Raw genomic sequence first — 16400 nt, 5'->3', positions numbered from 1 at the left:
GAGAATTGTTAACCTCAAGTAATTCTTCATTACTTTGAGGCGCGAGAAGCTTCTTTCACCAGATTCCACAATTACGGGTTTTGCCGGGTTTTTTTTATGACGCGTAGGTAGGATTGGCGTTTTCAATATTGAATGGCACCCCAAAATGTAAATTTTTGTCTATATATCTCAGGAGATTTGTATACTTTTTTCAAAAGATGTTAATAATTTCCGGATATTTCCAGGACTTTTCCGTATATTTTGCAATTTCAGGAGATTTCCAGGAGCTTCTGGTAAATCAGGAGGCCACGGAAAATCTGTTATAAGTTATAAAAATGTTTTAATTTAATAATTTACACCTAGAATTAGCGCAGGTCCACTGCGATCGCATGGGTTGCAGTGGCCTAAGGCCGGCCCTGCAAAATAACGGCGTATGCTACACCGTTGGTCGACTAGTAACTCTGAATTGCTCTTCAATGTCAAACTCAGGCGACATAACCTCCAAACACACCACAGAGAACTTCAGTCAGGTTTGTTACGATATAGAGTTGGTTCTTTATCAACATGTCTTGTAGATTTTCGACAAGCTGTTCATTGTCAGGCCTTACACCGATACCTACAGCAGTGCTTGACAGCGTCCCTTAACGTAATGCTGCTATTGGCTTCATACTTAGAAACACCAGACTTATTCAGCTTTGGGAAATCCCAAACAACTCTTAGACCAGGGGTTCTCAACCAGTGAGTCGCGACCCCCATTGGGGGTCGATTGACTATTTGCCAGGGGTCGCCAAAGACCATCAAAAATATGGATTGTTATTGTCTACTCTTAAACTGCTGTATGTGTATGGAGGGGGAGGGGGTCGTGGCAGAGTGGGGGATTGTAAAAAGGGTCGCCGAGCTTAAAAGGTTGAGAACCGCTGTCTTAGACTTATGTAGTGGGGTGGATGCTTGTTCAGGCCACACCGGCCACTCCGATATCCACGTGACCTTTTTTACCCGAGATGGCGTCTTGTGTCAGCGCGTAAAAAGGCGAAACAACGTGGACACTGTCCATTCTACATTCTACAGTGACAAGAGATTCCGGTAGAATGGACACAGGTGCAAGGGGGAGCACTTTATGCACAAAACGTTTGGCAGTTTACGTACGATGCAAATTACGATATAATATTTTATTTTATAAGACAAAAATAGTTCAACCATACACAGAGGTGTAGTGATCAAAACGTGCCCCCCCCCTCAATCATAACGTATTTAATGATAATATAATACAAATAATCTTAAAATGTATTACCTAACTAAAATAGCTACATTAATTTTATTATTTGGTGCTTCTCTGCGTGTGACGCCCGGGGCATTGTGCTCCCCCTGAACCCCCCCCCCCCCCTCACTATACCTCTGATCATACATTAAAAAACATAATGTAATCCGTACGTATATGAAATAATAGCGAAGCGTTTTTTTTTTTTAGAAACTTCTTTATTATTTTAATAAACTATTTTCAATGTTTTAATTCTTGATATCCACTTCACAGATAAAACCAACTGGGCAATCGGCTAACAATGAACAGGGTATGTCATTCATGTACCAGCTATCCACGTAGTAGCCATAACTTTGACAATTTGTTTTGCCTCTTCCGTTGGGCTCTCCTGGACCCCAATTCAAGTATTTTGCTGGAGTTTTGCTGTATCGATTGATCCATACACCTTCTTGCTTCTCATCTGTAGCTCCAGTTAAAACACAATAGAACATATGCAAAGATAGCAAATGGTCTCTAATAAATCTATATTCTTCATCGCTATCTATCTCCACCAGATAACCTCCAAACACACCACAGAGAACTTCAGCTAGGTTTGCGGTGATATAGAGTTGGTTCTTTATCAACATGTATCGTTTGCCTCGAAAAGTTGGTGTTACTACAAACAAAGCATTCGTCAAATTATTTTGTTCAGAGGATTTCAATTTATTAAAGTTGTCAAGAATTCTTACATGATCTTCTGTGGAATTCATTCTTGATTGAAGATTTTCCATATTCTGTGTTAATTTTTGTAGAGTATGAACAAGTTGTTCATTATCAGGCCTTACACCGATAACTACTGCAGTGCTAGATAGAGTTACAGCTTTACCTAACGTATTGATTCCATTGGCTTCACACTTGTAAACACCAGACCTGTTCAGTTTTGGAAATTCCCAAACAACTCTAAGAAAAGATTCATTTTTGTTGTTGATTTGTCCAGAGAACTTCGCATTGGAATCTTCAACGTTCTCAGCCTGAACATCTGAGTCAAAACTGTTGATAGAAGCGATGAAGCTGAAGTCTGACTCAGTTTTATCTGCAGCTTGATAAAGAGACAAAGACATCAAATAAGACATCGCTGGGTTTTGTCCTTGTAAGTAAAGACATTCGACCTTGAGATTTCTAGAAAGACCAACTGTCAATGTTGGTGGTTCTACATTCGTTATGACAGCTGAAAAGTTTAAATAGAAAATATAAAATTAACATCTTAAAATCGTAACAAAGTGATTTAAGGACTGAAGTTATTAAAATTTTTAATATTGGCCTATTCTGAGGTAGCTACAATGCATTACCCTGTTGCCCTGGTAATCTTTTATTAAAAAACTGTAGGTCGGAAACCTAATCTGCTATTCACTCACTTTATTAATGGAGCCTAGTGACTTATAGAAAATGGTAACTATACATTTGCCAAAAACCTTTGAAATTTAGTAATCGTAGCTAATCTTTTCCTTTAGTTGGAATGGGGAGTTTAACCCCTCTTGGCTACAATCATGTAATTTGGTGACTTTAGTTTGCTTTAGATTTTTTTATCTGAAAGGGCAGTGTTATCGTCACAACGACCCGTTGTTTTGTTCAACTCAAAACTATTTGGTAACCATCGGTTACGCCTGATAGAATTTGGTAACCTTGGTTTGATTTAGTATAACATTGAAGATATTTTTCACCTCTGGAAGGCGGTTTTAAACTCTCCCCCCCCCCTTACCGGATACGTTTATAGAAGAAGGTGGTTGTAGTTTGCTTTAGTTTTAGTTTTATATTGAATAGAGGGTTCACACACCCCTGCCTTTGACTACGCTCATGGACAGTTGTTTGTTTTATTTTTTGTTTTATTGAAGAGATGGAGTTTTAACATCAAACGTCTCATGAGGGGGGCTTAAATTCAAACCCCCTTTGGTTGCGCTGGAGAAAGTGATGGCTTAATGTTAAAATCTCATCTATAATATATAATAAAATTGGACCCAACCTCTCCCCAGGCTGGGCTATTCCCATGATATATACATATATTTTTAATTAATTGTACATTGTATTTTTTTGTCTTAAATTTGGCTAGGGCTAGAGGTCTATAAACTTGTTTTTTTATCTTGCATAGCTTACATCTTCTGGTATTTCCATGTAGATCCTATTCATTAATGAGTTTTATAAATTCATGTTAAGACTTTCTAGTCTAGATCTAAGAACTATCATTAGAATATTCTAAAATGTAGTAGATTTATACATTCGCTTAACAATGAATTTTTTGTTATCGGGGTGAGAGTAGCTAAGGCGGAATTGGTCGGAGTAAATAATGTATACAGGCAAAAACTAAAAGGCAGGCGACCCAAAGGCAGACCCCGAATGCGATGGATAGATGACGTGGAAGCAGATCTGAAGCAGCTTGGTGTTAGGGCGTGGAGACGAAAGGCCCAGGAGAGATCTGAATGGAAGGATGTGTTAAAGCAGGCCAGAGCCCTCCATGGGCTGTAGCGCCACTGGGATGGAAATAATGCTACATTTTTTTTTAAATCTAACATTCATTAGTGATTTAGATCAAAATAATTGGTCTATAAATTGTATACAGGAGGTATTTCTTTAATTTAAAAAAAATAGTATTTATATTTTTTCTAGTATTTTTTTTTCGCTCTCTTTCTATGTTTGTCTTTCTCTCTCAGTTTGTTTCTGTATCTCTTTCTTTGTCATTATTTGTTCATCCTTTCTTTCTCTCTCAGTTTTTAAAGACTTTTCGATGAAAATTCCGAAAAGGTTCAAGATGAATCCTCTTTATGAGCCTTTGACCCGTGAAAGGATTTTACCCGTGTCCAGGACACTGGCGGATCCAGGGGAGGGGGCGGTAGGGGTGATCGCCCCCCCCCTCGGCTGACCCCCTCCCCGAAATGAAATCCCCCCCCCCCCCCGCAGGTGGGGGGAAAGGACTTTAGTAACTGATTTTTTGCTTTGATTTTGTTCATTTTAGGTGAGATTTTAATACTAAACTATCCCTTGCCCCAGCGCAACCAAGGGGGATTTTAAGTTTAAAACCCCTACCAGGGGGTTTCGCAGTTAAATTTTCCTCTTCTATAAAACTAAACTAACAAAAAATAATGCAAACGACAATCTCCGAATTCCAAGAGCATAGCTAAGGAAGATTTTGATTTTAAACCCCCCTCCGAAGTTTACTTTACAACCCCCTCTTTAATATAAAAAAGCAAATTACACACTGAAAATACTATGAGCGTAGCCAAAGGGTTTTGAGTTTAAACCTCCCTTCAGCGGGGTTTGAAGCTAAAAAATTCCTCTTCAATATTAAAAAAAAGCAAATTACGCACTCAAAATGAGCGTAGCCAAAGGGGTTTTGACTTTAAACCCCACTTCGGCGTAGTTTGATACTAAAAAATACCTCTCCATTATAAACCCCTCCAGTGGGGTTTGAAGTTAAAAAAAATACCTCTTCAATATAAAAAAAAGCAAATTACACACTCAAAAATCTTTGAGAGTAACCAAAGGGGTTTTAAGTTTAAACCCCCCTTCAGCGGGGTTTGAAGCGAAAAAATACCTCTTCTATAAAAAGAAATAATTACACACACAAAATGCTATGAGCGTAGCAAAAGAGGGTTTTGAGTTTAAACCCCCCTTCATCGGGGTTCGATGCTAAAAAAATACCTCTTCAATATAAAAAAAAAATGTAAATTTCACACTAAAATTCTTTAAGCTTAGCCAAGCCAAAGGGGAGTTTTGAGTTTAAACTCCCCACCTCCAGATGGCTTTTTTTTAAAGTTCAAAACCACTCCAGATGTTTTTGAGTTTAAAATCCCCCTACAGAGAGTTTTGAGGTTGAAAACCCCCTCTTCAATATAATTCTAAAGCAAACTACACTCACCAAATTCTATGAGCGTAGCTAAATGGGGTTTTGAATTTGTTAAAAAAAAAAACTCCAGAGATTTTTTAGTTTAAAACCCCATGTCACGTATCATAGTCAAACATATTATTTTATTTTATTTTATAATAATAACTTAGTTCAAGGTTTTATGTCAAGTTTGGAAATCTCAATGACGTTGTGATCATGCAAGTATCGTTAGATAGAAAAGTATTAGATTGGTTAGTCTAATTATGTTGGTAGAAGGTCAAGTACAGTCACGTGGACAGAGAGACGCGCGGGAGCAAGACGCTTATAGTTCTTCAGTCTTTGGAATGATATTCCAAGAGTGTAGAGTGTAGATGCATTATTTTTTAGTTAGATTCCAGTAGTTCATTTGTACGTTTCCTATTGCATACTGTTTGGTTTTACAATTACTGTGTATTTTGTGATTCCTAGTTGCTGATTGAAAGTTTCTTTATTTGAATTGAAAGGATCTTCACTTATTCAATACTAGATAACATTTAGATCTAGAGATAATAGAATCCCCGGCAAGTCACAGTAATTCTTCTAGACAGATTACAACTTCAAGTAGGGCTACGATATTAGCACCTCTCAGCACCTTAGATGAATTAGCACTACTTAGCACCTTTCCGACAAAGAGGCAAAAAGATTATTCAAGATCCTCATCAAGATCTTATAATCATGACACCCAACAACAGATGATTTTGACGATACATCTTCCTTTTTCGATAAAAAAAATGTAAAGCAAACTACAGTCACCTAATTCCAAGAGCGTAGCCAAGAGAGGTTACATAATGTCTACCAGTGGCTGGACTCCATTAATAAAGTGCAATGGATAGTCATCTGCCGAAATTGAAAAAGACTAAATGTGGCTCAACAAAGATGGCTAAGACGGATTTTAGGAGTCAGTTATAGAGATCGGGTCTCAATCAAGGAAATGCTATGCCGAACTGGAAGTCGACCCCTTGGTAAGGTTGTGACAGAGCGTCGCATGAGGTTTGCAGGACATGTTCTCCGACAAAATGAATTACGCATAATAAGAGTTGCAATGACATGGAGGCCATTACGAGGAAATCGCAAACAAGAACATCCTAGTACAACTTGGCTCCACACTTTCATAGAGGTCCTCAGAGCAGGTGGGAAAAGGCTTCAGACATTGCCCGTGACAGATTTTTGTGGAAACTGCTTACCGCCTAATGAGCCGTAAGGCGCAGGAGGATCTAAGTCAGTAAGAATAGCACAGGTTTAAAATAAAACTTTTTAATAGTAGAATAATACCGGAAATAGTGCTTGGCGCTCACAGCGCTCCCCCAGACCCCATTGCTCACAAAGGCGGGCAGTGTACAAATTTTCCACTAACTCCAGGAAGAACCTATCCTAGGGTATAATAAACGTCTCCGAAAGAATGAAGAGTCAGATTGTAATAACGATTAATAATATACACACACACACAAACATATATATATATATATATATATTTATATATATATATATATATATATATATATATATATATATATATATATATATATATCACGATCATATTATATATATATATATATATATATATATATATATATATAAATTGAAGTCTCACCTGCTTCAAGTAATGTTAAAACTGGAATAAATATAAAAATAATCATTTTGTAAAGCATCAGAATAAAAGTCTCACAATGTTACAATGTTATGCACAACAAAGATCATGTGACGTGAATGATGGATCAAATGAATAAATTCTAGCATAACCAAACAAATAACCCAATACTATGCCCTTATCATACAATCTGTCTGATTTACCTGAGTGTGAAAAAACATTAAGGATATGTGTAGATCTAATTCGTTGTAACACTTAAGTATGCTTTGTTTTTTGCACGTAGCTCTAAATGCTGTACGTATGTTTTTTTGGCACAAAATCATCTGACATCGACCAGTTTTTAAAGAGGCGAAACATGCGTGTTATTTCGCTAAGGGCAACTACCTCGTTAGAGTAAATAGAGTGATCCTTTTTTAAAGGGAAGAGGCGTTTTTTAGCGGCCCCCGAAAGGAGAAAAGACGCTATTAGTTTTGTGCGAAATGTCTGTCCGTCTGTCCGTCCGTCCCGTTTAGATCTCGTAAACTAGAAGAGATATTAAAAATCTGACTTAACAATATTTTAGACCATTCAAAGTTCTGATGCAACGGCTACTTTTTTTGTTCCTGAAAGCGAAAATTCTAATTTTTAAAATCAATTATGCAAGCAGTTTTTTATAAGAAAAAGCTAATTAGTATGCATTATATGTTAGACCTAATTTAAGACGAATAGTAATCTTATTAACATCATTTTTGTGAACTTTTTTTTTTATATATAGCGGAATTTTTTTTTTTTTTTTTGAGGATTCGAATATGAGCCTTTTCAAAACAATTAACTTATTTAGTTCGAAGCGAGGGTCCCGGGTTCGAATCCTGGTGAAAACTGGGATTTTCAACTTCTGAGTCTACCCAGCTCTAATGGGTACCTGACATTAGTTGGGGAAAAGCAAAGGCGGTTGGTCGTTGTGCTGGCTACATGACACCCTCGTTAACCGTAGGCCACAAAAACAGATGAACTTTACATCATCTGCCCTATAGACCACAAACTAGTTAGGCCAGGTTCACATCTAACTTTACATTAACTTTCACGTATCCTTTGATCTGCGGGACGGTTGGGGCACTACATAAGATCTGTTAACCTTCTTTCTCCATTCTTATCTCTCATTTGTCTTTGATATAATTTCATTCGGATGTTCTTTCTGAAAATATTGAAGCCTACCTGGGTGGACCACTGGTCGTGCGGTTTGCGCGCTGGACTGTCGTTTGGATTTATCGACGATCGAAGGTTCAAACCCTGCTCCCATCCCCCGTCGTCCTGCGGGAGGTTTGGACTAGGAAGTAAACAATCTTCAACTCTGAAGGATTATCCGAATTATGTAAAACATTTTACTTCTGGGGCCGATTTTGAGTTTGTGTTTCCACACAAACTGTCTTTTGTAACCTTGTTTTTTTATGACATGTTGCTCAAAGAATTGCTTTAAAGTCTAAAATCTTCGTACTATATTATATATGATCCTAGAATATACAGACGACTTTTAGTGTCAGAAGAGAGAGAGAGAGAGAGAAAGAGAGTACTTAGGCATTACGACATACTATAAAGTATGATATTAGAAAGCTTTCAATTGTCATCAGCTTTATCAAATGTCTAGATGTCTAGTTCGTTCTATGCCACAACAATACCAATCTATGATAACAGGTATTATTTTATGTGTGTCAATACAGAGCAGTTTCTGAGGGGAAGGTAGAAGGCTACAAAATAAAAGCACTACCCATGCCTGCGAAGCAGAGAACATGAAAAAAAGCCACAAGGTGATAACTTTGAAATTATTAGTCAAAAGACTTAGAAAGATTTTAAAAAGAAAAGCGTGAAATTAATCGACTTTTTTTTTCTGAAAGCGGGACGTTTTGACGTCCCGCCCGGACATTTTATGAAAATCGTGACAGGCGGTCCAAAGCGGGACTGTCACGCCAAAGTTGGGACGTCTGGTCACCTTAGGAAAAGTAAAGCATGATGGTCACTTGACACTTTGGGTTAGCCGTGGACCACAGAAACATATAACCTTTACATTATCTTATCTTATAAAATACAGATGTTACTTCAAAAAATAAGATATTTACGTCCTACACGTCATGCAACTAGTCATGCACGTCAACAGTCACAAGGTCTGAAAGGGGAACCTTAGTTTTGTTATTAAATACTGATTTGTGTGCAGTCTCATATTAAAAATAATTGTTTTTAAATATAGGCTTGCCCAACATTTGTTTCAGTTGTACATTTGTCCAAAACCCATTTTGTCTGCTAACAGTCTCGCCTTACTTAAGAGGTGCCATCCCTGATGTTTTCATCAACATGGTCACGTTGGTTTTTGATTACGTCAATAAGACTGCGGATGTGCGTTGTTAAGTTGGACAGACTGCAAACTGGTTCAAGAAAGGATAAATAAATGACAACAGCAAAAAGACAAACCAGAACTGAACAAGGAACAGGAACTGATGACACATGCGCAGTTTGTCTGGTAACACCAGCAGCCGTTGTTCTAACATCATCCAAACAGTCAAAGATCTTCAGAAAGTTGCGACTGAAAGCGCTATTGGATTTGTATTTTTTTAGTCCAACATATCTCACACAAAAGATGTCATTTAGAACCAACGATCTCACTTGAGACTGTTACGGAAGAAATTGATAATCTTTTTGATGACTTCAGTAGCATACGTATATTGGAAACATCATTCAGGTCATTGGCGAAAAGCTGCTTTTAAATATTCTTCAAAAATCCTTGCTAGAACACAGCTCTGAATGCTAGCCACCACGGAGCAGCCATTGCGATTGATTTTCATCCCTTTGCATCCTGTCAGCAAATTAACCACCCAGGAAAAAATAAACAATATATAGCCAGGGAGGAAATCAACGCGCGTAGCCGGTGGGTAATACTAGTGTTTATAATTCAAATAAAACAATATAAAAACTAATCTTTGTGGTATTATAGCATTGCTTTATTATGTGTTGAAACCATTGACTATATAAATAGTCTTATGGTAAAACGTTTTACTTGACATTGTGTCTATGTGACGAAGCTATTTCTTCACTTCTACTTCACAAACAAAGCCAACAGCGAATGCTGTATAAACCGAACAGCCCAGATCGTTCATATACCAATTGTTTCCATAGTAGCCGTAACTTTGGCAGTTCTCATTATTTCCACCATTTGGTTCTCCTGGGCCCCAGTTGAAAACTTTTGCTGGAGTTTTGCTGTAACGATTGATCCAAACTCCTTCTTTTTTCTCGTCTGTAGCCCCAGTAACAACAAACCGAAACAGATTTAGTGCCAGCAAATTGTCTCTGATAAATCTGAATTCCTCTTCACTGTCAACCTCAGCGAGATAACCTCCAAACACACCACAGAGAACTTCAGCTAGGTTTGCGGTGATATAGAGTTGGTTCTTTATCAGCATGTATTGTTTGCCTCGAAAAGTTGGGGATACCACAAACAAAGCATTTGTCAAATTATTTTGTTCAGAGGATCTCAATTTATTAAAGTTGTCAAGAATTCTTACATGATCTTCTGTGGAATTCATTCTTGATTGAAGATTTTCCATATTCTGTGTTAATTTTTGTAGAGTCTCGACAAGTTGTTCATTATCAGGCCTTACACCGATAACTACAGCAGTGCTAGATAGAGTTACAGCTTTCCCTAACGTATTGATTCCATTGGCTTCACACTTGTAAACACCAGACTTATTTAGGTCCGGAAATTCCCAAACAACTCTAAGAAAAGATTCATTTTTGTTGTTGATTTGTCCAGAAAATTTCGCAATGGAATCTTCAACTTTTGCCGCCTGAACATCTGCATCAAAACTGTTGATAGAAGCGATGTAGATGAGTTCTGAATCAGTTTTATTTGCTGAACGATAGAGAGATAAAGAAATTAAATAAGACATCGTTGGGTTTTCTCCCCGAGAGAAAAGACACTCCACTTTGAGATTCCTTGAAAGACCAACACTCAGTGTAGTTGGCACTACATTCGTTATGATTGCTGAAATATAAATAAAAACATCTTAATATTGTAAGCAAGTTATCTAAGGACTGAAGATACAAATAAAAAACATCTTAACAATGTAAGCAAGCGTTCCGCGGACTGAAGTTATCAAAAAAGCTTTTAAAATGTGTATACATTGGTTTCCATGTACATATAACTTAGAACCTTTTAATGTTTATTGTTATTGTCTTTATAGAATTTTGAGCTAGATCTTTATTGATCACGTGTCATTCTGCGTAAAAAGTAATATGTGTTTGTGAATGTTCTACTCTTTCTTTGTCTCTCTAATGATTGCACTAAGACTATAACTGTCTCTCCGATAGACAAAATAAATTAAAACTCCGTTTCTCAATGGTCACGTCTAAATTATATTTGTTTACTGGCTGAACTGATTGATGACTTGTTTACTGGCTGAACTGATTGATGACTTGTTTACTGACTGAACTGATTGATGACTTGTTTACTGACTGAACTGATTGATGACTTGTTTACTGACTGAACTGATTGATGACTTGTTTACTGACTGAACTGATTGATGAATTGTTTACTGACTGAACTGATTGATGACTTGTTTACTGACTGAACTGATTGATGACTTGTTTACTGACTGAACTGATTGATTCACATAAAACGTAGAACGGAAGTTTCTTTTACCTCTTTGGCGCTTGCTGGGAGCCGGTCTTGACGGATTCCCAACCCAACCACCGTAATTAACTTTGCATTTTATTTTCGGTATTTCCCTAAAACAGCTGTTCTCAACCATTTTAGCTCGGCGACCCCTTTTTTACAATTCCCTACTCTGCTGCGACCCGACCCCCCCCCCTCATCTGTACCCTCCATGAACGTAAAACTATTTTCGTTCATAAACATAAGTAATTTAGTAACTTTTCCTCACGTTTTAAGATGGAACTCTCATGTACGTATCTGATATGTATTGCCAAAGCTTTATGTTTAATCACGAAACAGTTTGGAATTATAGTCTTCAAATTCTATTGATTACTTTACAAATTACTTAATTCTTGACCTTTCCTACGTGCATCTATTCACTTCTCTATTTCTTAATCCCCATGTTCATGTTGCATATTTATATGAACATTTGAAAAGCATGACGGAGCACGAGCAGTGATCGGGACAAGAGTAAGCTAAGTTTGTTTCTGTTTGATCAGATTAGAGATTATCGGGACAGTTCTTTGCAAGATCACAACTACTGTCCTTTTCTTTCTTTAGATTTAGAAGTAAAACACTATCTTTGCTAAGTGTAGTTCTTAAAATTAGATCTAAATCCTTTCGGTCCTGTCTCATGTAAACACAGCTATGTGACCTACATACATGAAATACTAATACTTTCATAGAGTTGAGCAGCCTTTTTTTTTTGAAAGTCTTAAGCTTGTTGTAGGGCTACTTTACATACGCTACGGTTCCAGTTAAAACCAAAGGAACATTTATACCAAGTTTTATCCAGATTGGTTTGACGGTTTTGATTTTTATTCGGGACATACATATTTAGGCCTACATACGTCTTACTTTCTGCTTTATAGTATAAAATAGAAGACTAGCTTAATTTAACCCGGCTTTTCTCCTTTTTTTTATCCCTACAAATGACATGCATTTATTCCGTTTGAATTTGTGTATAAATCTGATTTAAATAAGAAGTAGATCTAGATCTAGTACATATTTGTAGCGCTGTAAGTTTATGACATCAAGACGCGTTTCCATGGTGAATACCCTAGGTGACAAAAAAGCGATAAAATATATTTTATAATAAAAGCGAAAGCGTGAATGTAATTGTTTATATAACATCGTTAGTTTAATTATATCTAGTTCTAGAGCTAGAATCTAAAACAATTTGAATGCCATAGTAGTCTAGTCAATATCTAAAAACTTTGAGCCTAAATGACTAAACACTTTGAGTTTGTGTTTACCTAGATCTAGATCCAACAAAATCAGTATACGGTGCGCTATGATGGATGAAATGCATGACAACAAGGGTAAAGCCATTCATAAGTTTTATGAATATTGGTCGAACGTTTTTTATTTCTATTCGGGACATACATACCTAAATACCTACATACATACATACCTAAATACCTACCTACATACATACCTACATACCTACATACATACATACCTACATACATACATACCTACATACCTAAATACCTACATACATACATACCTACATACCTACATACATACATACCTACATACATACATACCTACATACATACATACCTACATACCTAAATACCTACATACATACATACATACATACATACCTACATACATACATACCTACATACATACATACCTACATACATACATTATGCGTCTCAGGCAGCGCAAGTGGAAACTATTCAATCTGTGCTCTTGGTACATGTATGTTGACCAGCTTTCACTGCCATAAAGGAGAGTGCTCACAACACAGGCGTTGTAGACTAGGATTTTGGTCGCTGTGGTCAATTTACCATTTTCCCAGACGCGCTTGGAGAGTTTTGCCAATGCTGTGGTAGCTTTTCCTATCCTTTTTGTCAGCTCGATGTCTAAGTCTAGGTTACTGACAATTGTTGAACCCAAGTAGGTAAATTCCTGCACCACTGAAAGGGTGTGGTTCCCAATTTGTATTATAGGTATTTCTGCAACGTCTTGTGCGAGGATTTCGGTCTTGGAGAGACTTATAGTAAGGCTAAACTCTTGACAAGCAGCTGCTAAGGCGTTCACAATGGGCATCTCTTGGAGGGACCATGTCTCCAATCAGGAAGTTTTGAGACTGGCCAATATGAACAGCATGTATGCTCTCCTGACACAAAGGAGATTACGCTGGCTCGGACATGTCACCCGCATGCCAGATGGTAGAATCCCGAAAGATATCTTATATGCTGAGCTTGTGGAAGGAGTCAGACCCAAGGGCCGCCCAAGACTAACATATAGAGATGTCTGCAAGCGAGACATGAGAGCCTCAGGCATCAGTGAAAGTATGTGGGAAAACATAGCCAAAGACCGGAGTGCATGGAGACAGACTGTGCGTGCTGGGACAACCCTTGCTGAGAACAAAAGAATTGAAGCGGCTTTAATCAAGAGGGAAAAAAAGAAAGCTGCCCTGTCTGCTAGCCCTAAATCAGAGGCATACAAATGTACGAATTGTGGCAAAGTCTGCCGTTCTAGAATTGGCTTGATTAGCCACACCAGATTCTGCCCCGTCTCAAGATTAAGCCAAAACCAGTGACTCATTTGGGCGCATCCATTGCCTTTCGAGACAAAAGGAGCCATATATATACATACATACATACCTACATACCCACATACATACATACTTACATACATACATACCTACATACCTAAATACCTACATACATACATACATACATACATACATACCTACATACATACATACCTACATATCTATATACCTACATACCTACATACATACATACGTACATGTATACTACATATATATATATATATATATATATATATATATATATATACATACATACATACATACATACATACATACATACATATATACATACATAACATACATACATACATACATACATACATACATACATACATACATACATACATATATACATACATAACATACATACATACATACATACATACATACATACATACATACATACATACATACACACATACATACACACATACATACATACATACATACATACATACATACATGCATACATACATACATACATACACCTTACTTTCTGATTTATAGTATAGATAACAATGTGTGAGCAAATAAATAAAATGTAAAAAAAAACAATAAAATGGTGAAATAGATCTAGATGAATGAATATCAAAACTGAAACAATCTCAATGGTCCATTGACCCTTACATCTGTGCGAGTCCTACTCGTAGTAATCTAAGTAACTGCCTGGTCGTGCGGTTTGCGCGCTGGACTGTCGTTCGGATTTATCGACGTTCGAGGGTTCAAACCCTGCCCGCTCCCATCCCCCGTCGTCCTGCGGGAGGTTTGGACTAGGAAGTAAACTATCTTCAACTTTGAAGGAACATCCGAAACATGTAAAACATTTAAACAAACATTTAACGCTAGTTCACTGATACATGCTATTTTGTCTAGAGGTTAGAGGTTACCCCAATAGCTCAAGACATGAAATGATTGACTTACATAGTGAAATATTACTCATTAAGGCCGAATTCACACCAATCGTTAAAAAAAAAAGCTTATTCTTACATTTTCTTTTCTTTCTCAATCTCTTTCTCGTTATTTCTTTCTTTTTATCTGTCCTTTTTTTTTTTTTTTTAAATATTTATTTCTCTATTTCTCTTATTTTCTCTCTGATTTTCTTTCTCTTTTTGTATCTCTCTTTTTCTCTCTGTCTTTCTTTCTTATTTTTATCCTTTCTATTTTTCTCCTCAAACTCTCTCTAAATCTTTCTGTCTTTTTCATTCAGTTAATTTGATATTTTACAATACCTGCTTCAAGGATTGTTACACAAGAAATAAATATATAAATCAACATTGTTGTGAAGCTGCCAACCAATATTGAAAGAATGTTTCACAGCAAAGATTATGTCAAGTGAACAATGAGCCGAGCAAGTGAATATATATATATATATTTTTTTTATATTTTTTTTTTGAAGATAAAAGATGAACAAAGCAAATGGCAAATTTACTGAATGTGGTAAATTTTTATAGACTGCTACTCTCATTCGTTTTGACACTTATGCATTCTAGAGAATCAAAACCTGATTGCTGAACAATGTTTTTTTTTTAACCATAAAACAATCTACCGAAAATGTCAGAGGTGAAGCATCATCTGTATTGCCACCACCAACGGATCCAGAACTTTTGAGTGAGGCGGGGGAGATTTTTTTTCTCCAAAATTTAACCTCATGTTAACCCTAACTTTATGTATAAACACCCACAGCACACACTATATCTTATAAAATACAGAGGTTAAAAAAAATGAATACGATTATGTCCTACGAACATTTTTACAAATTTGTCCTAGCATATGGAATGAGGAATGTACATTTATCTTTGTGTCTTTCTGAGTATTTTATTAGATTTTTTTTTTTTTTGTATTTGAAGTTTATGGTTCAGTGTTTTGTGTATAATTGCTACTTTACTTTTGAGTCTTCTATTCTGAGGGCTTTCTAAAGTTAGTGATTTTACTAAAGATGTTATTCTAGTCTAGATCTAGATTGCTATGAATCTCAATGCTCTATTTTGTGTCTGTTCCAGTTTCTTAATATTTTCATGAGTTGAGGGGTCGACCCGAACAGAGGATGCATATTCTATTATTGGCCAAACCAAGGTTAAATATTTTTATGTCTTTATTTGATTTGGAAGAATGTCTTTAAATTAACCCTAATGTTTTGTATGACTTTTAAATACTTTTATCAATATCGGATTTCATGATAGTTTTTCCTTTTTTATAACATCTATGCACTCCCAGGTATTTTGAGTCTGTGTTACTGATTTACCATTGTTTGTTTGTTTTATTAGGTTTACATTTTCCCATAAATAAATAAATAATTATACACAAAATGATTATATATATCCCTTAGTCTGTTGGGCCGTTAGGGCATCGTCTTATTTCCTGTCTGTCTTTTGCCTTAGATATAATCTTTTACATTTCTGTCCATTTTTCGTTCTCTCTCTCTCTCTCTCT

The 16400-nt window shown here is 36.5% G+C and overlaps 2 protein-coding genes across 3 annotated transcripts in view; both read right to left on the bottom strand.

The window, feature by feature from the left end:
- LOC106064661 (uncharacterized) overlaps positions 1–6899 on the bottom strand; it is a 14184-nt gene extending 7285 nt beyond the window's left edge. Inside the window, exons 1-2 of one of the 2 annotated variants that reach the window (XM_056011137.1) lie at positions 6724–6899; positions 1443–2444 (exon numbers count right to left, since the gene is read on the bottom strand). In XM_056011137.1, the coding sequence (XP_055867112.1) occupies positions 1486–2444; positions 6724–6781 (1017 nt within the window). In that variant the 5' untranslated portion in view covers positions 6782–6899 and the 3' untranslated portion in view covers positions 1443–1485. Of the gene's footprint in view, positions 1–1442; positions 2445–6723 lie in introns of those variants that run through there. The other variant, XM_056011138.1, reaches the window with a different exon arrangement.
- Positions 6900–9678: 2779 nt separating this feature from the next.
- LOC129922673 (uncharacterized) lies at positions 9679–15313 on the bottom strand. The gene is made up of 2 exons (XM_056009391.1): positions 15200–15313; positions 9679–10729 (listed from the first exon to the last, which is right to left on the bottom strand). Exons 1-2 carry the CDS (start codon positions 15243–15245, stop codon positions 9771–9773), a joined length of 1005 nt encoding a protein of 334 aa, XP_055865366.1. The 5' UTR covers positions 15246–15313; the 3' UTR covers positions 9679–9770.
- Between the last annotated feature and the right edge of the window lie 1087 nt (positions 15314–16400).

Source organism: Biomphalaria glabrata, chromosome 14 (genome assembly GCF_947242115.1).
Source record: "Biomphalaria glabrata chromosome 14, xgBioGlab47.1, whole genome shotgun sequence".
Taxonomy (NCBI): domain Eukaryota; kingdom Metazoa; phylum Mollusca; class Gastropoda; family Planorbidae; genus Biomphalaria; species Biomphalaria glabrata.
The sequence above is the reverse complement of the archived record's forward strand: the minus strand, read 5'-3'. Positions and strand labels throughout refer to the sequence as shown.